The 24,234-nt window shown below is 36.2% G+C and overlaps 2 protein-coding genes and 1 pseudogene across 5 annotated transcripts; 2 read left to right on the forward strand and 1 right to left on the reverse strand.

The window, feature by feature from the left end:
• Positions 1-12,119: 12,119 nt before the first annotated feature.
• LOC120125732 (protein DA1-related 1-like) lies at positions 12,120-18,060 on the forward strand. 4 transcript variants are annotated; one of them, XM_039144093.1, is made up of 14 exons: positions 12,120-12,135; positions 12,513-12,687; positions 13,273-13,418; positions 13,634-13,724; positions 13,819-13,915; positions 13,952-14,140; positions 14,614-14,734; positions 14,880-14,963; positions 16,563-16,682; positions 16,796-17,008; positions 17,090-17,152; positions 17,257-17,375; positions 17,469-17,527; positions 17,616-18,060. In XM_039144093.1, the coding sequence occupies exons 3-14, from the start codon at positions 13,317-13,319 to the stop codon at positions 17,963-17,965; spliced, it is 1,608 nt and encodes a 535-aa protein (XP_039000024.1). In that variant the 5' UTR covers positions 12,120-12,135; positions 12,513-12,687; positions 13,273-13,316; the 3' UTR covers positions 17,966-18,060. The 4 variants fall into 4 exon arrangements, with proteins under 4 accessions (XP_039000024.1, XP_039000021.1, XP_039000022.1 ...); XM_039144090.1 differs by having other exon boundaries at positions 13,819-14,140; XM_039144091.1 differs by lacking the exon at positions 12,120-12,135 and having other exon boundaries at positions 12,512-12,687; positions 13,819-14,140.
• A 627-nt stretch (positions 18,061-18,687) lies between these two features.
• LOC120125730 (pentatricopeptide repeat-containing protein At5g66631-like) lies at positions 18,688-20,800 on the forward strand. The gene is given in 3 exon segments (XM_039144089.1): positions 18,688-20,344; positions 20,347-20,461; positions 20,463-20,800. Coding segments are annotated over 3 exon segments (1,935 nt in total). The 3' UTR covers positions 20,626-20,800.
• Positions 20,801-20,969: 169 nt separating this feature from the next.
• LOC120125731 lies at positions 20,970-23,168 on the reverse strand (annotated as a pseudogene).
• Positions 23,169-24,234: the final 1,066 nt, after the last annotated feature.

The following is a 24,234-nucleotide window of genomic DNA, read 5'->3' on the forward strand; positions in this document are numbered from 1 at the left end:
TTTAAATAAATACTATATTATTATCGTTCTAGATTATTAAAGGAAGAGAAAATAACCTCAGTGACCAAAAATGCCTTATAATATGCGATTTTAACCAACTTTTTTTGGATTTGTCAAAATGACCAACTAAATCGCAATGCGATCGATAATTCGCAACGCGATCTCCGGTATCGCAAATCAGTTTCCAGATTCGCAACGCGATTCTGACTATCGCATTGCGATTTCCCAAATTCGCGTTGCGATTTTCCTAATTCGCATTGCGATTTACGTAATCGCATTGCGATTTACGTATTCGCATTGCGATTTTCCTAATTCGCATTGCGATTTACGTAATCGCATTGCGATTTACGTATTTGTATTGCGATTTATGTATTCGTATTGCGATTTAGTAAATCGCAACGAGATTCTGACTATCGCAATACTGAATTTCAAATTCGCAACTCGATTTCTGAATTCGCAACAGATTTTAATTTTGCAACACAAATGTTTTGGTATATAACTACGCAGCAGCAGCAACTCATAACCTAAATCCCTAAATCGTAACTCATTCCATCTCCATCTATCACTCTCTCTGGCGATATCCGTTCCTATATCCAACGACATCCTTCCCCATCCGGCAACAGGTTTTAGTTTCGTAACTCGTTTGTTTAGTAAATTAATTTACAATAATGAAATCATCTAATGTTGATCATGTTTGGGTAGATTTGTGTTTTGGAGGGTCATGGGAGAATGTTCATGGTGTTTTACAATATATGCCTTTACCCATGAATCTTCAATTAAAACTGTCATTAAAAAAGTTAACTTATGAAACTCTAATGTTACGTGTTGCAAATAAATTGAATTTAGAGCCACTAAGTGGATTTAGGCTATCTTATCAGAGAAATGGTAAAGTTTATTTGTTAACCGACAATGAAGATGTTGAACGATTCATTGCTTACATTAGTGTTTCAAGTGATGATGTTACATTGTATGTTGTTGAACCTAGAAGTAGTGAAGTTGGGTCAGTAGCGGGTAGTAATCAACTAAGTTTTTCAACCCCAGTTTATGGTGCTCAAAATTTAATGGTTCCACCACAATTTCATCACCAAGCAAATATTGTTTCACCACATTTTCAATACCAAACACAATCTCAAAACCCACAACCTTTCCCTAATCCAAATCCCAATCAACTTTGAGCACCAAATTCCGGTTTTCGTATTGACCAATTAGACGATGATGAGCCAACCAAAAAAATTGTGAGTACTAGTCAATATTCGAAATTTGATCTTGGTCAATACCCGGACTTTGATCTTGGTCAATACTCGGATTTTGATGATTTTTCAGAAGAAGAAACAGACCCTGCGTGTAATGATTTTGATACTGGTCAATACCCGAATTTTGATGATGAAACAGTCGTTGCCGAGGAAGATGTTGTTGATGATAATGAGGAGGAAGTTACGACTATAAATGAACATGTTGAACATCCATTCTGTAATTCATATAACACTGAAGAAGAAAAAGAAGAAGAAGAAATCCCCAAAGAAAAGTCCCCGAAGAAAATGCCATGGGAGTATAACTGGAATATGCCAGAATTACTTCAGATACTGGAAGAAGAGTTGGTAAAGATAGCAGTTGATTGTTACACAAAAATTATTCGTATCAAGAAAGATGATTGTTTTGATACAAAGGAAGACTTGAAGATAGCTTTGTATATGAAATGTGTGGAAGATGGCTATCAACTAAAAGTTAACAAATCAAGCAAAGATAGTTTCGAAACAAGGTGTATGATTGACAAAAACTGTATGTGGCGTATGATTGCAAAGAGGATAAAAGATTGCGAAATGTTTCAAGTTAGGACTTTTATTGATAAACATACATGTTCAAGAACCCAAGTTTTTCCTCACCATAGACAGGCAAACAAAAAGGTGTTGGGTGGATTTATGGCTGAGTTAATGTTTTTGAATGGTAGGGTATATCGGGGACATGAAATTATGACTGACATGAATGCTCGGTTCAAGATTAGTATCTCATATTCTCAAGCTTAGAGAGCCAAATGTTATGCCTTGGAATTGTTGAGGGGGTCGCCAGAAGCATCGTTTTCCCAACTGCCGGCTTATTGTCACAATTTAAACTGAAAAAACCTGGGTCGGTAACTCATATCAAAACAGATAGAGATGGACGCTTTGAGTTGCTGTTTATCGCCATTGGTGCTGCGGTTAGTAAATCAATATAATTTTGTTGACTCATTTTTGTTAGTTACATGCATTTCACATTTAAATGGACATGGTTTATGGGGCATCTTAGGGATTGCATAGGTCCTATTAGCAATCTGACAATCATATCCGATAGGGCAAACTCAATTGACAACGCTGTTAGAAGGTGTTTCCCAGATGCTTTTCATGGACTTTGTGGTGTTCATTTGTATAGAAATCTAAAATCAATGTCTGTTGGTATAAAAAATCACAAATGGACATACTGGAAGGTTGTAAAAGCTTATCGGGAAGTGGATTTTAATAAGCATATTATAAAAGCTTATCGGGAAATGGACAAATGGTGTAGTTGTATGAAATGGCAAACATCTGGTTATCCGTGTGGCCATGTTATAAAAGTTTCTCTTCATCTAAACCAAGATGATTCAAGCGCATACACTATGGATTGCTACACTACAGAAGTATATCGACAGACTTATGGCGAGATTGTCTACCCTATTCCACATCCTTCTGAGTGGGACATACCAGATGAATTACAAACAGTTTTGCCACCAGCCATGGACAGAAGGCTACCTGGCCGACCAAAAAGTCACGATCGTATACTGTCTAAGGGTGAAGAGAAGAAGAGATCGACATGTAGTCGGTGCAAGGAAAGTGGTCATACAAGGTTGACATGTGGATCACCAGTGCCATCACAATCATCTTTTCCTCTACCAAAATATGGATCCTCATCAAAATCCAAAGCTCATATGGTGTCAAGCAAAAGGCAATCAAAATCGCAATCATCTTTAAAATCCCAATCACAACCGGCTTCACCTTTTAGGACTGTTAACTTAGGTGATTTTTAAATGCAAACGTTGTATTATGTGGATTTTATGTGAACTTTTAACTTTTCAGTTAGGCATGTATTAGTAACTTGAGTTTGAAAATTGCTATGATCTGTTCAGTTGTTATCACTTATTAGGCATTCATTTGACTATCGCAACACGAAAATGACGTTCGCAATCATCTTAATGTCTATTGCAACGCGGAAATGACTATCGCAATGCGAAATGAAAATCACAACGAGAGAATTGCAATGCGAAATGAAAATCGAAACGAGAGAATCGCAATGCGAAATGAAAATCGCAACGGGAGAATCGCAACGCGAATTTAGTTTCGCGTTGCGATTCTCTCGTTGCGATTTTCATTTCGCATTGCGATAGTTATTTTTGCCTTCAACATAATGCAAATATAAATCAACAAAATCAACCATTACATTTCAATCAATTAAACAAGCACAAATAAGAATTATGTTCACATCAATTAATCAAATCAACTTTTACAAATTATCTTTTACAAATCAATTAAACAATCAAAAAATAAGCAATAATTATTATTTCCTCATCTACTATTGAATCAACTTTTGCAGCCATACATCATTTTCACGCAGCTCACTTCTGAGATTAACCTGCAGAAACCAAACATTTGCTCAAACAACACTTTCTACACATCTAAAACCTACAAACAGCAAATTATTGAATTCTAGGTACTTAACCAAACATTTTCAAACCAAAAGCCTATAAACTTACCAATTGTTTATGGACATTGTTATAACGCGGATGCAGGTAGGCAACGTCTCGTATATATCAATCTAGCCATATAATGCAGAAACTACAAGCCTACTGCAGCTCTATCTCTATCGGTGGGAGGTAGATACTTTATACTTCCTGTGATCAAACGCTCCAACGCCAAGCATACGAGAGGACCACAATCCCCTCTGGGTCCATTCGTTTGTTGTGGTGTTGTCTCGTCTCTGCTAACTGTAATATTGAGCTTCTTTGGCTTCTTGTTTCCAAAACGAGTCCAATAATTTATCGCATCCAAGAATTTAGCCAAATGAGAGCTTCATCCCTTAATAATATCTCTTAAATCAGCAAATGATATGTAATTTATCATGTTGTCATATACTATTGCCTTAAGGGATGGGAGCTGAAGCTTGACGATAAGCCAATGTTTACGTTCCAAAACAGGGATAAACACCTGTAATCATAAGTAATAATTCATTCATTTGCGCACTTATTTATGAATACCTTTAAACTCAATCTAAAATAAATACTAACCTTATTGACCTCCCACCATGCAGGATAAAGTTTAGCTTGTCCATTGTCCAACGCAAATGATTCATCTCGTTGATTATTCAAGTGAACGGCGTTAAAAGACATCGGCATAATTGTATATCGTGTATTTCTTTTATTTTCCTTAAGTTTCCTAATTATTAGAAGACGTGACACCCATGCATCGATATGCTGTTTTACAAAAAAAAAGACATATATTAGTAACTTACATAAATTTAAAAAAAAAATCAAATTAAAATATAAGAAAAATATAAGACTTACCCATCCATCGAAATAGCCATTGTCTTCGACCCCTAATAATACGCCCCACCAAGACTGATCAAGCAACAAATAGATATCATCATTGAGCTTGCATATGTCAGTGAAACACCCCTGGCTCCGCTCATGTAGATAAAAATCAACTGCGGTCTTAGCCCAAAGGGTGTTATCCAGAATTGTGTCCGGTAGTTGTCTCCTCTCCACTTCAGATACCGGAATGGTACTGGCCGGTAACTCATACGAGAGCCAACTATCATCCATCATGTCTGGCACGTCAGAGGGTTTCTCAAGAATCTTACATATGATGCCATGTGAATCGGGCTCTTGAATGGTGGGAGGGACCTCTTCAACGATGATAGTGGCCTCTTGAACAGTGGGAGGGGACTCTCGAGGAATGATAGGGGCCTCTTCAATGATAGGAGTGGACTCTTGAGGGATGACAGGCGAGTCGGGCTTCTTCTTACGGTGTCTTCGCACTATTGGGGTGTACGGAGACTTAATAGCACGTGCACGCCGTCTGATGCATGAACTCTATCGTGCAAGAAAAACCCGACGTAAAGTATCCACCTTATCGGGCCGCTAAATAATTAAATACAAAAATCAGTAAATAAACAGACATGATATTTAAACAGTGAAAACAAATACAAATATGTTTCAAACTTGCATTGAATTCACCCAAGTCATTATTCTATCATAGTTCACAAAATGCATCAGATAACAAAGACAAATATGTTTCAAACTTGCAACACTGTCAACTTAGTATTTGTCTTTGTCTATTGGTTGAAGTAATGCAATTCATTCAAGTTTCAATTTGCAGAAGAAGAATAGTTTCTGGAACTTAAAATCGCAACGTGAAAAATGACTATCGCAACGTGAAATTAAAATCGTAACGAGAGAATGAAAATCGCAACGCGAAACGAAAATCGCAATGAGAGAATCGCAACGCGAAATGAAAATCGCAATGCGAAATGAAAATCGCAACGCGATTATAGTTTCGCGTTGCGATTTTTGGTTTCACGTTACGATTTTGTCGTTGCGATTTTCATTTCGCGTTGCGATTCTCTCGTTGCGATTTTCGTCTCGCGTTGCGATTTTCATTCTCTCGTTGTGATTTTCATTTCAACCAAAAGACAAAACAGTGTTGCTAAAATATAGTTTCAAGAATAAACTATTTCTTCTTATTCTGCAAATTGAAACTTGAATGGATTGCATTACTTCAACCAAAAGACAAAACAAAGACAAATACTAACTTCAGAGTATTAAAGAATACACAGTTTAGCAGAATTGGCAGCAAACGAACAAATTTACTTTCAACCAAAAGATAAAACAAAGACAAATACTAACTTCACAGTGTTAAAGAATACACAGTTTAGCAGAATTGGCAGCAACCGAACAAATTTACTTTCAACCAAAAGACAAAACAAAGACAAATACTAACTTCACAGTGTTAAAGAATACACAGTTTAGCAGAATTGGCAGCAACCGAAGAAATTTACTTTCAACCAAAAGTCAAAACAAAGACAAATACTAACTTCAGAGTGTTAAAGAATACACAGTTTAGCAGAATTGGCAGCAACCGAATAAATTTACTTCAACCAAAAGACAACAAAAGACAAATACTAACTTCACAGTGTTAATAAACAGTTTAGCAGTATTGGCAGCAACCGAATAAATTTACTAAGTAATCTAAGTGAAATGGTTAATCTAAGTGAAATTACGAGTAAATTTATCATCAAGTTAAATATGAAAAATCTTAAACTTACCTCGTTGCGTAGAGTATGAACCTCATTCTGCAACGATACTACCATCTCAAGTAGAGCGACAATCTCACCACGTAAAGTAGACACCTCCACACGCCATGCACCATCGTTATCGCGTAGAGTACCGATCTCCTCACGCAAGGCATTGACCTCATCACGTAACTCCCTTGACTCATCCCGTGGAGGTGAAGAACAGGGAGATAGAAGTCGTGGCATCTTTGCCGGTCGCCTATCATGAGGTGATGGTGGAGAAGAGGCTCGATGATGTGACGGGATAGGTGATGGCTCTCGTTGTAGAGGTGTATAGTCGGGTCAATCAGGTGATGGCTCTGGGTGAGGTGATGGATCTCGAAGTGGAGGAAGTGGAGGCTGCTCATCATTCGTGCCATCAAGAAAATGCTGACTAGCTTGCCACCAATCAGTGGCAAGCTCAGCCTCCGTGGGTGTCAGTCTCATTAATAGAGTGTTGGCCTCCTAAAAATATAAAAACTCAAACAAAGTTAAACGTCTACTATTAATAACTTGTTTATATATGATAGTATTTGTGTTAACTTACATTATTTATTGTCGCATATGTTATTAAGTCTTCCCAATCCAACATACGTTTCCTCTTCTAAATAGCCCTAGGAATATCATTTGAAGTTTTTAATGCATATGTCTGCATGCTGGGGAAAGCCTCGAATATCCAAATCTACAAACAATATAATAACAAACATTAGTAATTGTTAAATAATTAATTATAATTTTGAAAACATTATATAGCAATTCTTACCTTAAAGGCCCAAACAAAGCCTGACAAAGTGTATTTCGACCCATCGCCACGCAAACTTTTGCGGTCATCAAAGGCAGACGACAACTTAGTCCAGGTAGCTTTCCATATATACGAACCCCACGGAAACAGATTCCATGCATTCAGGTCCTCTACTAATAATATTAGCTCCTGAGGAATAGGTTGTCTGGCCTCTCTACCTAAAAAGCCGGCATACAAAAGTACTAGAAGGCATACTCGGACAACATCGACGTCATTCATCCGAGTAAAACCATCTTTCTTATTAAACAATTTCTTCAGGTCGTCGACGTGTAAGTTCGGCTTCTTTATTGACTCATCAGGAAAAACCCTGGATAACCATGATAGGCGGGTGATATGACGAGTGTACCGGCCTACATCATCGTGTCCGAATCGTATACCAGTGATTAAGTAGAACTCCTTCCGCCCAAAACAAGTATACGCCGGTGGAAAATGAAACCATATCTCTTCCTCACCACGTTGTATACTGTCGGGTAGATCGCTAGTCATGGTCTGAAGCCACAAATGGGTCAAATTAGCATCTCCACCCGGATGCTGTACTCTCAGCCATGGCCCGAAGTAGGTTTCCTCAAACAATTTTCTTTGTGCAGGTGAAAGCTTCGAAGCAATTGTAGTGGCTAGGCTAACTTTATTCCTTAATGTCAATGAAGCCGAAAAACATTTCTACAAAAACAATAAACATACCAAGTTAGATATACCAAAAACTACACTGTGAAGATATACCAAAAACAATAAACATAAATAGTAGTTTATTCTTGAAACTATAATTTGCAACACTGTTTTGTCTTTTGGTTGAAATGAAAATCGCAACGAGAGAATGAAAATCGCAACGCGGAAATGACTATCGCAACGCGAAATGAAAATCGTAAAGAGAGAATCGCAACGCGAAATGAAAATCGCAATGCGATTTTGGTTTCGCGTTGCGATTATATCGTTGCGATTTTCATTTCGCGTTGCGATTCTCTCGTTGCGATTTTCATTTCGCGTTGCGATTTTAAGTTTAAAAACTATTCTTCTTCTGCATTACTTCAACCAAAAGACAAAACAAAGACAAATACTAACTTCACAGAGTTAAAGACTAAACAGTTTAGCAGTATTGGCAGCAATCGAATGAATTTAATAAGAAATCTAAGTGAAATGGTTAATCTATTATTGAAATTACCAGTAAACTTATCATCAATTTCAATATAAAAAACCTAAAATAATGCAAAATTTTTAAAATAAAAATAATTAAAAAAACTAACCCTCGGAGGTTGATTTTCTATTTCTGAATGATTGTGAGGGATTTATGACCGTAAATGGTTGTGAGGGATTTCTCCGGAGATGGGGACGGAAATCTTCGGAGATGGGGACGGATTTCGCCGTAGAGAGTGAGAGATGAAGATGGGACTGAGTTGTGATTTTAGGTTTTAGGTTATGAGTTGCGATTACGGGATATACTGTGGACGGTTCAGTTTCCGATATATTAATATATTCGTGTTTGGAATTTTTTTAAAAAAAATACGTGTTAATACGAATGGCGCTATGTAAATCGCATTGCGATAGTCAGATTCGCATTGCGATTTACGTATTCGCATTGCGATTTTCTTAATTCGCATTGCGATTTACGTAATTGCGTTGCAATTTTCTTACGTATTCGCTTTGCGAATTAGGAAAATCGCAACGCGAATTAGGAAAATCACAACGCGAATTTGGAAAATCGCAATGCGATAGTCAGAATCGCGTTGCGAATCTGGAAACTGATTTGCGATACCGGAGATCGCGTTGCGAATTATCGATCGCATTTCGATTTATTTGGTCATTTTGGCAAATCCAAAAAAAGTTGATTAAAATCGTATATTATAAGACATTTTTTGTCACTGAGATTATTTTCTCTTAAAAGAATGTGTGAAAATAAAAAATATGATCAGTCTTATTTTGTAGTATTACTTTATTGCAGGGACTTTCAAAATTCAATCAGGCGTTTGTGCTCCAAACGTTGTACTTAAACCCACCCATAGGCCTCAAAAGTCCACAATTAACTTTAACCCAACAATTTAGTGCAGGGCCTTGTTTTACTCAAGATCCAGTACGAGGCCCCTAAACATTTAATTTCATTGTTTCGAATTCTATACTTGGATTTTTAATTTGTTTTACTACACTCTCAAAAGTATGTATATTTTATTTCTGGAGTCTAAACTCTCAGGCTAAACCTCTTGTCTGAGGAGCCAGGATGAAAATATAATTTTCTGAGGGCTTATGTAAAAAATTTATATAAAAAATTTGTAAAATGACTAACTAATTGCTAGAAGGGATCAAAACACAATCTTATAAACCATACCATTCTTCTGGATTTTTTAACAAAACATGATTTTTCACTATGAGTGACCTGTAAATCTGACCAATAAATTTAAGTAAAACCTAATTAGTTATTATTTATATTTATAAAACATATTTGTTTACGCATATATTACTTAAGCTACTGGTCATAAATAATAAAAAAAGCTTTCTCACTTCGCAATAGTGGGGTTTTATCAATTAAACTTTTTTTTTTATTTCAGCCATCATTACAAATTTGGACAAATTTAGTGCATAATTCGTTCAGCTTACGGACATGGAAGAGTAGGCCCAGAGGTGTCTCATTGTCATGAAAGAACAACTAAAGATTCAAAAGGTAGGAAATTGTCGGCCGAGAATTCCCTTTTCTTTTCTTCCCTACTACAGAAATTGGATTTTGTGGCGGGAAAGTCTCACATCCGATAATTTAATATAATATTTTTTATTATCGAAAATATTATTATTTCAATCGTTTTTATTATTATTAGATGTTTTACCGATTTTGTTAATATATCTGGTAAAATATTATCGATTTTATTATTTTTTCTATTGATTTTGTTATTATTAGGTACTTTACCGATTTTGTTAAAAAATATTAATATTTTAAGTAAAAATATAATATTTCAGATAAAATTTTACTAATTTTATTAAAAAATAATAATAAAATTGATATCATTTTTTTTTAATCGTATATTAAAATTGTCTTACGGTAAAATCTCCTGATTATATACTCATTTTTAGTTTTGAAATTTGGTGGCATTTATTATATTTTACTGAATAGACATCTGATTTTCAGTCAAGTAGTATTGGTCCAATGTCCAATCAATACATTGGACCGGAGGATGGGAAGACAAGCTGACGAAGTGTAGTAATTCATTTATGAATGTATGAGCGAAATCAGGAGATGGGAACTGGAGACTGAAGTTGCAATGTTATGAAAAGCTTTGGACTATCCTATGAATGTTTAGCCCATCAGTGTCTTCCATATCATTTCCTTGCCTTCCAAATTACTTACTCCATAGTTCCAAATGCATCTATTAATTTTGATTCATTTTTTTTAAAATTGTAAATTTAAAAATAATATATATCCAAACATATTTAAATTAACATCATCATCTATGAACCAAATGATCTAAGTACTTAAAGGAATGGTTATTATATCTAGAGATCCCAGATTAGAACATGATATCTATAAGGATATTTGAGCATTCATTATCAAATGATTAAAAATCATTTGAACAAATATTATCATATAATCACTCAAAACTAATAAATAAAAAATTAACATTATCATAAATATTACAAAATAATCATATCAATTAAAATAAACTTCGATCTAACTATTTATTATACAATAAACGTTCCAATATTTCAAATATAAAAAATAATCTAAAATGAAAATATTGCTTTTTATATATTAAGAGTAAATACAAAACGTTCAAAGACTCTCAACCAATTAACTATGAATACTCATACCCCTGTTAGTGCTCGAACATGTAACATCTAGAAAGAATAACGAGTTCCTTAACCACTTATATCATTTGGTTTCATAAAAAAATGCAATAATAAACATAATACAAGTTGACATGATATATTTAATATATGCATATGGTATTATTAATAAGAATTCTAACACATTTAATAGTTTATATTTTATTTATCGAATAAGTATATGAAATATGACAATAATAATTTTTATTGTTAAATTTTTTAATTTTTTATATAATCATTACATTTATTAAACTATTATAATATAATCACTACAATCTTATAATAAATTATCATAAAATAATTATTATAATATTATAATAAATTTTAAAAGTTCGAAAATACCTAATCACCATTTTATTATTAATTTATATCCATAAACAATCACTTTTTTCATTAATGAATTGACTAAGGACACCAATTGGGTGTTGAACAAGGTTCATCGCTGAAGTTACCAACCTTCAAATTAACATCATCAATCAGCACCTAGTTAACTGCCCTCAATAAAAAGCAACCTGAAGGTTACACGTCTATAGGCAAACCAAACGAGAATCTACAACAAACCAATGAAGTAACAATACCACAAGTTTTGCATTCAATGACGAGCTCTTTTCTATAATTACTATTTCTTTAGCATAATCTGAACAAGCACTTCACAGTTATGATGTTGGATACGCAAGCAAAAGAGCAAACAATTGAAGCATGCACATGCTCATATACTCGTTATATACTGATGATTGAGTATCATTAATGAAGTTTCCATGGATAATGAATCTTTCATATTGTATTTACTCTCTCTTTTTTTAATGAAGCGTTTGCTCTTTTGATATCTTTTAAAGCTTCCTTTATAGACAAGAAAAAGTGAAGGAGATCTTTCCAAGCTAGAAAACTAAAAATCATTATAAAAAAATCATTATAAACCGACCCTTGCGTATGATATTTAAGCTTTAACTACAGTTGTTGCCTATTGGCGAGATTATTTATTAATAATTTATTAGGTAGGATTTAATATACTATTTTTTAAGAAAAAAAGGGGTTGATTGTACTGTTTTGCCACTTAATGGCATTCATTGTGCAGTGACCTAAACGTGGGGTGACAAAGAGGGGGTGGCAAACTGGGACAACAAATAAACCAGAGTAAAGTACAGAGTTAACTGCAACACAACTGCAAAAGGGAAGATCAAGAAACATGAAAGTAAGTCCTACCTTCCCTTGTTTCCCTTTCCCTCTCTCATTTTCATGTTTTTTCAATAAGAAGAAAGGTTATGTGTTTTTGACGTGTAGTGGAGTGTGGTGGAAAATGGGAAATAGCATAAAGGACCCACAATTCAACAAACCCATATGTATGCCCTTTTGCTTCCTTTCATCTTCTTCATAAAAAACCAATCTTTTTTGTTGTTGTTTTTACTGTATAACATCATATACTGATACAACAATTCATCACAATTCTCAATTTCCCAACCCGGCTTTTTTTTCCCTGCTTAGGATTCAAGGTCCCTTTTTCATTCAATCTCCCTGCTTTTCTCTTTTTATCTGCCTTGTCTTGCACTAAGAATAAGTTATTTGACACTGTAAGAAAAAAGGGTTAGTATTTATTTTCTTTTTGGGATGATGGCAATTAAGGGTCTTATTTGGAATATCCTTTTGTCTCCTATAATTTGATGACTTTGCATTCATGTGAATTTCGTGCTGTTTCTGATCTGGAATTTATCAGATTCTGCTGTTTCTGCATATTCTTCACTCTTTCTCCGGTTACTCTTTCATTCTTTTTTAACTTTTCTTTGTTCATTCCATCATCGCCAACTGTTTGATATCATTTTGATTTTCCTCGTTTAATATCGGTTCCTGTAGTTTTGAATGCTTTCATATTGATATGAAAAATGAGGTGAGGCAATTTAAGGCGCCACCGAGAGCCACATGTGTGTGAAATTATGGGAAATTGGATTCTGATCCATGGGGGAAATTTAGTTTATGGGATTGGATTTGGGAAATCCATGTTGTACTCCAGTCAATTTCTTCAATGGTTTTGAGTTTTATGATTAGGGTCAAAACTGGTACTGTCATTGACTGGTTTCTCTCTTATCTATTTATATGTTAAAAATAGTTTTCTGAGTATTCAATTCAATAGCCTTGACAGTCGGTTGGGATGATGCCTCCCCCAAAGTGGGAATTCCTCTAAATATCCCACAAGAATAATATCCATCATTATATAAACAGTGACTGTTTTCTAATTATGTTTTTTTAAAGAAATTCCCAAATGATTAGTTATAATTGCAATTCAATTTTTGGTTTTGAAATTGTTTCTGCCTTCCTAATTGGATTATTCGGTGTTACAGGCAAAAGACTGCCGCCGGCTGGTTAGCAAATAGCATTTCAAGAAATGGGTTGGCTGACCAAGATTCTTAAAGGTTCAAGTAATAAAGGGCGATATCATGGGAGATACGACACTGATAGAACTTGGGATGAGCCTCGCCGTTCAGCGGTACTGCTATGCTCTTTATAAGTATTCACTGGTTGCTTGTGTTCGGATATCATTGATTCTTATAATGTTAATTAGATTTAATTGTAACACATTTATCTATACATGTAATGTTATGATTCATAGACTTCAGTCTGCATGATCCTGTTTCATTCAATACTATGAGGATTCTTTCTAGTGTTAATTATGTGAATCTTTGTTGGAAAACTATGATGCAGGAAGGTTCAGATGGTTTTGATAAAGATGAAATTGAGTGTGCTATTGCCATCTCCCTTTCTGAAGTAGATCAAAAAGGCAAGAAAGTAATAGGTATGGTTGCACTTCCCCTTTCTGGAGTAGATGATTTTGACAAAGATGAAATTTATTCATTTTTCTTCTCTCATGTTTCCCGTTTGCTTGGTAGAAGATGAGTCTGATCCAGAGGAGGAATCAGACGATGATGTATCAATCGATGAAGGTCATCTAGAGGATGAGAATGACAAACATTCTGCAGCTCATGAGGAGAAGGAAGAGGAAAGCTATGCTAAACCTCATGTGGAGGAAGAGGATGACCGATATGCCAAAGTTCAACCGGAGGAAGATGAAGGTCATGATAAAGTTCAATTGGAAGAAGACGAACAACTTGCTAAGGCAATTCAAGAAAGTTTGAATGTGGAGTCTCCGCCTCGTTATGGTCATGGGGGTTTATTTTCACCTTATCCATTCTTCTTTTCAGCTAGTTACAGGTAAGTTACTTGTAATTAACTTTTTTTGCATTAAATACTAATTGATTTTAAAATTGACTGATGTAGAAGAAGGAAGCTAATCTATAGTAAATGCATTGTTGAGAATGTCGTAAAAACTGCTAAGAGCTTACTCGTTGACATCAATATTAGACCTAGTAACACACACAGTTGATTCCGACTTTCCACTTGTTAGAGAACTTAATGCGGAATTTGATTTTCTGTTGGAATAAAATGGGTAACGTATGAGTAAATTGTCTTACTCTTGGTTGCCGGGTGGGGTTTTGTACTCTGTTCAATATAAATATTCATAAATTGTTACTTGTTAGTGTAGTACTTCTCATACAACATTATTAAATTGTAGGCGCAAATTGCAAATATATAAATATGATAGTTGTGTTCCTTGAAATTGATGGCGTCTATTCACATGTTCCATATGAAACCTGACCTAGTTTACAAAATGACGCTGCTCGCAGAATCTGTGCTGGTTGCCATGCGGAGATTGGTCATGGGCGATACCTTAGTTGCATGGGTTCTGTTTGGCATCCAGAATGTTTCCGCTGTCATGCTTGCAACCAGCCAATTAACGATTACGAGGTGTATATGTCATCTAATTTACCTATTTTTAGATTGAAATTTTAAAACATAGATTTCTATTCAGTATCCTACTTTGTACCGTACTTGGTATACAGTCGTGTATGTTGTATATGGCCTAATCTTGAAGTTTATTTTCTGGTGACAGTTTTCAGTCTCAGGGAATCGCCCTTTTCATAAAACCTGCTATAAAGAGCAGCAGCATCCAAAATGTGATGTTTGCAGGAAATTTGTAAGTGCTAAACCCATCTCATGATCTTATCAACCTTATTTATTTTGCATAAGTAGGTTTTCTTATCTGATCTCTTTGTCTGGTATCAGTGTCTAGCTGACTAGCTCTGCATCTAATTCTAATTGGTAACTAGACGATTTGTTTAGTTGATTAGGTTTTTTTCGTCAAATATTGTGATTAATATATTGAATAAGTTGATGAGGTAGATCAACAGGAATGCCGGGTTTCTTTCGCCCAATTCAAGTCTAATTCCAGCATATGCTAACTATTCTGAAGTGGCATTTTTAAATAGAGAAAATAACTTCAGTGACCGAAAATGCCTTATAATATACGATTTTAACAAACTTTTTTTTGGATTTGCCAAAATGACCAACAAAATCGCAACGCGAACTCTAATTTTTCAACTTAGTTTCCAAATTCGCAACGCGAATTTCCAGATTCGCAATGCGATTTTGAAAAATGTGTTGCGATAGTTAAAATGTGTTGCGAGAGTTTGAAAAACGTGTTGTTGCGATAGTGAAAAAGTGTTGCGATAGTGAAAAATCCAAAATAAGTTTACATTTTAACTATTCTAAATTCACGTGGAGTTTGAAACAATAAAGAATGTGTTGCGATAGTATAAAAGATTTCCAAGCCATTTGTAAGATCTTAGTTTGAAACAATAAAGAATGTGTTGCGATAGTGTAAAAGATTCTCAACTGTTGGCAATGTTCAATCCCACATAGTATTAGAAACACTATTGGGAATAAGTATTTAAGGCTTGGATTTCCCACTTCCTTGTTGAGTGGAAGAGAACAAGGGGGACTCTCGCGCATCGCCGTTGCCGCCGTCTCGTTGTGGTCGTTGTCGTGGTCGTGGTAATACGTGTCTTCGACACGTCCGCGCGGATACTATATTTTTAGAGAAAATTTTTTAAGAAACAAATGCAATACCACTAGTCGTTGCGATTTTGGAAAATCGTAACGAATTTGGAAAATTGCAATGCGAACTTCGACTATCGCAACGTGAACTTGGATTATCGCAACGAATTTGGAAAATCGCAACGCGAACTTCGACTACTGCAACGAGTTTGGAAAATCGCAACGCGAACTTCGACTATCGCAACGTGAACTTGGACTATCGCAACGAATTTTGAAAATCGCAACGCGAACTTCGATTATCGCAACGCGAACTTGGACTATCGCAAAATCGCGTTGCGAATTTGGAAACTGAGTTGAAAAATTATAGTTCGCGTTGCGATTTTGTTGATCATTTTGGCAAATCCAAAAAAAGTTGGTTAAAATCGTATATTATAAGGCGTTTTCGGTCACTGAGGTTATTTTGTCTTTTAAATATGCCTATCAACTTATCACAGGCTTCTGAATCTGCAGGAACTTCTGATCAGCTGTTCTTAAAATGTATTGTCGATTGCTGCATGGCCAGCTGCTCGATGACTAATCCACTATTCATGTGTTATTCTTGGAATTTGAAGATACAAGATATTTCGGAGGCCGTTTTATTTTTTGAAGTTTAGGACATTGTGCTATCTAGTTGAAGCATTAACATGTTGAACATTGAGTTATTTCCCCCATGGTAATCTGACCTCATTTCTTTTGACAGATACCAACGAATACAGCTGGTCTCATTGAGTACAGGGCACATCCCTACTGGATGCAAAAGTACTGTCCTTCACATGAGCGTGATGGTACTCCGCGCTGTTGTAGTTGTGAAAGAATGGAGGTGAGTCGAAAGAATGCTCCCTTTTTCTTTTAGAAATGGAACGTAGAGAAGGGAATGAAAATCTTTAGTAGTTGTGCAAAAAGTATATCTTTAATAAACCCTTGTGATTGCAGACAGCTGATACAAAATATTTATCACTTGATGATGGTCGCAAGCTGTGCCTAGAGTGCCTAGATTCCGCAATTATGGACACTCATGAATGCCAGCCTCTTTACCTTGAAATCCAAGAATTTTATGAAGGATTAAATATGAAAGTGGAACAACAGGTTCCTCTACTTCTTGTTGAGAGGCAAGCTCTAAATGAGGCCATGGAGGGAGAAAAGAATGTAAGGCTTAAGCATTGGAAGTTTTATCTATAAGAGGAAATTACCTTAGGCTTGTTTACATAACATCTTAATTGTGGTCAGGGCCATCATCACCTACCAGAAACTAGAGGACTCTGCTTGTCCGAAGAACAGACAGTTACCACTGTACGGATTTCCTCTCGGGTTCTTCTTAACTCCAGTAGTTCAGTTTTATCGAGACGCCTTCATGTTTAACTAGATTTGCATGTTTGTTTGATTCAACTTACCAGGTCTTGAGGAGGCCAAGGATTGGGGCAGGCTATCGGTTTATTGACATGATTACTGAGCCTCACAGGCTAATTCGTCGATGTGAAGTTACAGCTATTCTCATTTTGTATGGTCTTCCTAGGTATTATTTCATGTTTCCTTTCATGCTGCATTTCTGTTACTGTTACCTTTGATATAATTGGCGGAAAAACGGAAAAACTTTTTTTATATACAGGCTGCTGACAGGATCTATCCTGGCTCATGAGATGATGCATGCTTGGCTTAGGCTTAAAGGTGTTTATCTGTTCTACGAGTCTGATCAATGATTGCAATTCTTTAAATGTTATGGTATGAACTATTAACTGAGCGGGAGTTTCGACAGGTTATCCGAATCTGAGTCCAGAAGTTGAGGAAGGAATATGTCAGGTTTTGGCACATATGTGGTTGGACTCGGAGATCTATGCTGCTTCGGGAAGTGATGCAGCTTCATCTTCATCCTCTTCATCTTCGTCCTCTTCGCCATCATCATCATCATCATCTTCCACATCATCAAAGAAAGGCAAGCGCTCTGATTTTGAGAAGAAACTTGGTGGCTTTTTTAAGCACCAGATTGAATCGGATTCATCCAAGGCTTATGGAGAGGGATTCAGGCAAGGTAATCAAGCAGTGAACAAGTACGGCCTTAAAAGAACACTCGATCATATTCGGATGACAGGAAGCTTCCCTTTCTAATTCACGAAACCAGACAATAACCGGTCTTTCTCTTTTACCCCATTGGAGAACCGGATTCCTGTCTATTAAAATATTATACACTAAAAAGAAAAAAAGTACATAACTAATACATGATAGAACTGAATAAGCAAAAGTGAAAAATGTTCATTTGCGACTGTTGTAATTTTCTCCTCACATAGTATGTAGCTAGTTATTACACTGTATTTGAATTCTATTAAACTATAAGAAATAGAATAATACAAATACATGTAATATATATATATATATTACCAAGTACGCATCTTCTTCTTTTTTACTTTTCTTTTCCTAAACAACATTTATATTTTCTGGGCTTTTCCAGCCATTTCTTAGCAGCTCTGAAGAATGTGTAAAGAATTTTGACACAGAGAAAAACAAACAAACAACCCAGACTCCTGCCATTGCCTTTTGGAAGATTAAGCTCTAGGCGCGTCTTTGGAAGATTAAGCAAAGCTCTGACTTTTGGGTTTTGAGCATTTTCCTGGCCCATAATAATTTAAAGAAGGCCGTATTGAAGCTCGACCCGGCTATTGAATACACGTTTTAAAACGACTCCTTGGAACTTCAACGACTCCTTGGAACGTTTTTGCGATGATTTTGTTAAAAGTCTCTCATGCAGACCAAGTGTTTGTATTTTTGTCGTAGCGGAAAAGCTGTGATCCAAAGCTAGCTAGTTGATTATTTCCCAATTTTTTTTTGATTAAATGGCAATGCATTTTAAAATATTATCTTCTTGTAAAAACTTGTTTAGCCTTCTAAACCAACAAGTTCGCTCCTTTGCACGCGAGCCATTCGCCAATAAACTCACACATTACCTTCAACGAGCCAAACTCATTGACTCAATCCGACTCGCTCTCCGTTCCAACTCTCCAAACTCACTCAACCCTCTTCTCCAAACTCGCCTCCTTGACTCCTTCGTTGTTGCTAACGCTTTTCGTTCTGCTCCTTCATCGGACTCTGCTGTTTCTTTCTTTGAAATTCTCAAGCAAGTTCCAAACTTTGAGCATTCCCAGATTACCGTTTTTGCTTTTGCAACTGTTCTTGCAAAGTTCAAGCGAAAGGAGGAACTCAAGGCCCTGATTGGTGACGTTAAAGATGGAAAACTTAACAATGTTAAAGTCAGTTTTATGAACCTTTTGTTTTGGTATTCTACTGCTGGGGATCTTCAAGAAGTTTTGAAAACATGGGAAGAGTATACGAGTGAGGAAAATCGTCTATCAGCTGAGGCTCATAACATTGTAATAGGGCTTTATGCTCAAAAGGGTATGAATTTTGAGGCTGTGAAGGCTTTCCGGTGTATGATTGATCAAGGGGTGATTCCAAATTCCAGGACTTATACGATTTTGATAGAGCAACTTGTAAGGTTAGGGAAGTTGGATGCCGCTATGGAAGTGTTTACCTTATTGCCTTCAATGAGAATCAAGAGGACTTTGAAACAGTTTCTGATTTTGGTTGAAGGGCTTGTTGGTGGAGAACGGTTTGATGTGGTGGAAAGTTTGCTTAAAGAAATGAGGGAAGATGGGAAGCTTCCTGGACGAGCAATGCGTGTGTATTTGGAACGAATGAAGGAGGCAGGGTTTGCTGGCGAGGCCGATGAGTTTCTTGTAGAAATGTTGCCTGATGGAAGGATCAAGAGTGTCAGTTCTTGTGAGAATGGTAATGATGAATATGAAGATGACGATGAGGATGACGATGAGGATGATAATGTGAATGGAGTTGACATTCATATGGTAAAATTGAAACCATGGTTGGATCCAAAAGCTTTGGCAAATGCCTTAAAACAATGGAATCCTGAAGTAGTAACTATATTAGAGGATGCTAAATTTGTGTGGACAAGTAGGTTGGTTTGCAAAGTTCTTAGGAATTTCATTTCAACCGAGACAGCTTGGAATTTCTTCTGTTGGGTAGCTTCTCAGCCAGGATTCACTCATGACATTTACACAGTGCAAAGAATGATGACTCTACTGGCGCGCCATGGAAATGTTGAATTAGTAGATAAACTTATAAATAAAGTAAGGAGGGAGCAAATGAGATTGCCTTTCAGCACCATCAGGTTGCTAATTGAATTCTATGGCATTTCAAAGAATGCTGATGCCGCCTTGAAGGTCTTCCGTGATGATAGATCGCTTTGTGGTCACATATCAAGGTTCAATTTAATGCTTTTGTATTCTTCTCTCTTGAGGGCATTAACAAAGTCTCGTAGGAATTCAGATGCCCTGGAAGTACTTCATGAGATGATTTTAAGTGGTGTTTGCCCAGATATCCAAACATTTTCTGGGTTGATATATCACTTTGCATTACAAGGAGATATCAAAACTGTTCAGCAACTCATTTCGATGGTTAGACAGAATGGCATGGAACCAGATATATGTACAAGTTGTTAATCCAAGCTTATTGCAAGTGTCAGAGAGCTGCACTTGCATATAAGGTTTTTGAAGACATGAGAAATTCAAGTTTAATGCCTGATGCTGCCACAAAACTTGCTTGTGAAGAGTCTTTGGCAAGAAGGCAAGCGAAAAGAGGCTGTTAATGTAGAAGAGAGGTATGAGGAGGCTGATGCAGCCCTTCCACTGGCATTACGCGGTCATGTCTGGACAGTTAGCTCTGAAGATCTCACCAGAGTTTATAATATTTATTTATAGTGTTACAGCCTCTGCATAGAGTTGTTTGTCTTCTTCAAAGCAAAGAATTTAGCAACATGGTCACAACTGTTTTAATTTAGACTATTGTGGCAACCCTTTTTCCCTTTCCCTGCAGTCTTTCAGAAAACTACATTTTTATCTTTTTTATAACTGGATTGCAATTTGCAAATGTCAACTTTTTGAATCAAATTCTGAAATGAAATTTGATAGATAAGACTGGCTCAGCAAATAAGGCCAGCAAACATTTCTCAGGATTGATCTAATGCACAAATTTGCTTGGTTTTTGGGTTCGAATGTGCTTGCCCTATGTTTTATTTATGTTAATGAAAAAAGGAACAGGAACATTGTATATTAACACAATTAACAGAAGAATTATGATTGTTACATTTCAAATGCCCATTACTGAACATATTCATATGTCTTTATCTTATGCTTTTAACGCCAGTCTGATGGAAATGGTTCTTCCAATCGATGTGCATCCAGTTGAATCCTCAACAGATATGAAACTACTTCAGCCATGCTCAGTCTGCTTTCTGGTTCTTCTGCCAAAGCAGTCAATGCTCAGTTTCAACATCTGGCGTGCTAGTTCCATCCAGAGGTGTCCTTTGAGATTAGAATCGGTTAAGAGATCAAGTTCAGCTTGTGCATTTCTCCTTCCATGATTGTTAATATTGCTTCTGATAATAGTACTTCCTTTCCGTCCTGCATAAAAACAGTTTCCTTTCCTGTAATCAGTTCCAGCAGAACAACCCCAAAGGCATATAAATCCATCTCAGGTGTCACCAAGCCATACTCAACATATTCAGGTGCCTTGTAACCCTTTGTTCCCAGAGAACTCCACATCGATGATTTTCTGCTATCTTCTCTTTCAGCTGATCGTGCAAGGCTGAAGTTAGCAATCTTTGCCCTCAAATCTCGATCGAGCAGCACATTATCACTGCAAATATCTTTATGCACATATGTGGGGTGGTGAAGTTGTGAAGGTAATGAAGCCCATTAGCAACATCTAAAGCATCTGAATCCTATAATGCCATATTGAAATTTCTGGCAACTCTTGTTTCGAAGCCATTCTCCATGAACTCATAAACAAGGTAGAAAACACCATAGTGCTCACAAACCTGCGAAGGCTTATTAGATTGAAATGATTAATCTTCTGCAGCAAACGTACCTCCTTATCTACAGCTTTGCTCATTTGTTTTATAGCCAGCAATTCTCCCTTCAAGAACACCTCGATAAACAGAAGCACCCATCTTGTATTTGTTGCTGGAATTTTCAGTGGCTGCCTCTACATCCTTGAAGTCATAAAGTTTCAATCTTTGATCTTTGCTAACCAGAACATTATTTGGTAACTCGCATTTCTTTCTCTAATCTTTTGCAGCAGCCTCCCTTGTTTTCGTCTTATGATATAAAAACACCAACATCAGCAGAAGGAAAATGGCAAGCAAAGGAACTCCGATTGTGATCCAAACATTGAATCTTTTCTTTGGTTTGATCACACCTATAGGGGTGACGGGTGAAGAAGAGGGTCGCCGTTGAGAGCGAATTATAGTTTGAGTTATTGAAGGTTGGGTTGACAATGGAATAAGAATTGTTGTAAAGGGAAAAATAATTGCTTCACCTAAATCAATTCCATTTGCATCACCAACGCTTTCCATGCTAGCGTTGAATCTATTACTGATATTTTAGATGTTTTCCCCCAATCAACCACATAAGTCATTAGATATTTAGTATCATAAAAGTTTTATTTCTTGGGGACAAGCACATCTAAGTGGTACTTGTAAAACTGAACCAGGTTGCAAGCTTGAATCACTATTCTCCTTTTCAAGCGACTTGCAGGTCGACAACCCTTGATAGGTTTCGTTTGCAATTGAAAAATAATCAAGATGCATACTCGGCATGATGTAAGAGGTGTTGGCCTGATAGTACTGACCGAGCAAGAACAATTCGCAGGGACAATCACCTCTTTGTTTGCAGGGAAGATTGTAGAAAGTGAAATATTGTTGATGTGAGCAAGCTCCAATGGATCTGCAGATGTAAGATTTGAGATGGTTGAGATCTAGTCATACGGAGGATAAGCTTTGAAGATCAGAAAGGTCTGAGAGTATGGCTTTCCACCATTGCAAGTGTAAAGAACGGCTGAAGATGGGCCAGTTTCATCATTTCATCACACTTCAGTATCAAGTTTCTCGAATAACTTTGTTGAGCATGGAACTTGGCATGAAAAAACATAACAACACGAAGAAACAAGCTGAAACTGATCCATTACAGGAAGATGGGGGGAAAACTGAAGGTGTTTCAGATAGATTTGAGAAACATTCACATTGGTTGCAAATATGGAAGAAAATGTTTTGTTGACTTAAATGTGCTGCTCACTGGAGTTTTCCTGGAAAACCATTAGCTGGGGAACTAAAATTATTTAAAAGTTGTTGTTTGGATTTGAATAGGGGAAAATTTTAGCATAAACATTGGACTTGGCCAACTCTGACTAGATTGAAAATGATACAAAAGGTTAAGAAAACGAAAGGAGGAATCATCAAACAGCGTTGAATTTTTCCTTTTGTGAAAGCAAGGTTAACAAAACTGAAGCACGATTGTTGCATTGAGTACAGGAATCATTAAAATGATAGAATAAAATAGGATAAAAAAAGGAGAATAATTGAATATGTCCATGTCTAACTGTGACAAGCTGATCAAGCAGCCAAGATGGAAGCTAAAAGGAAATTATTATCAAACGTATATCTTTATAGGTTAAACTGAACAATATTTTAGATTATAATCCATCACTAATTAGCCTTAAATTAGATTATCCTACAGTACAACAACACAAAATATATGGAAGTCAAAGATATCGAGTTTTGGTTCTAGTGCTCGCTCCGATGCTTAAATTCATATAGGATCTTTTGTTTATTATTCAGACTGTTTGATCAGCGTAGCTACATATAGCTGATATGAAATCCTATCATGTGTTTGTTTATGTATTTATATTAAAAAACCGAGATTTCATGAGAACCAATCAAAATGATAAGTGTATTCCAGCCTGCTTGTCTTTTTATGAGATATTTTAAAAAATTAAACTGGTCTGTTGATGCATTTGTCATGTAGTTCCTTGGAGTTCAAGGCAAAATCTAAAACAAGAGAATATATATTGAAAGTAAGAATGTATGGAGCAACTGCTTATTGTCTGAGAAAAACAATAAAAGTGTAGCATATTTGATGTTTTAGATTCGAGATTGAAGAACATGTATCTGGAAAATGGATGGAAAAGGTCTGCCAGTTCAGCCATTGCAGATGTGAATTAACTCACCATGCTACAGCTACACTACAGCAAATCTGAGTTTTAGCCTTTCTTTTTAGTCCTATAGCGACATTTTTAAGCGACGCTAAAATCACTTACGGCGATAGGAAAAATGCCGCAAGAAGCGCTGGCTATACCTACGCTACTAAGTTAGCGGCGTTTGAGATCAAAAAACGCCGCAATAGGTCAAAATCTATAGCGGTCTTTTTTGAACACATGCCGCAAAAGGTCGATATCTATAGTGACATTTGATCATTGAAATAAAAAAAATCATTTGATCATGATCGTTAACAAAAAAAAATTGAGCACGAGAT

The sequence above is a fragment of the Hibiscus syriacus genome, unplaced genomic scaffold (assembly GCF_006381635.1).
Source record: "Hibiscus syriacus cultivar Baekdansim isolate YM2019G1 unplaced genomic scaffold, ASM638163v2 tig00110437_pilon, whole genome shotgun sequence".
NCBI lineage: Eukaryota > Viridiplantae > Streptophyta > Magnoliopsida > Malvales > Malvaceae > Hibiscus > Hibiscus syriacus.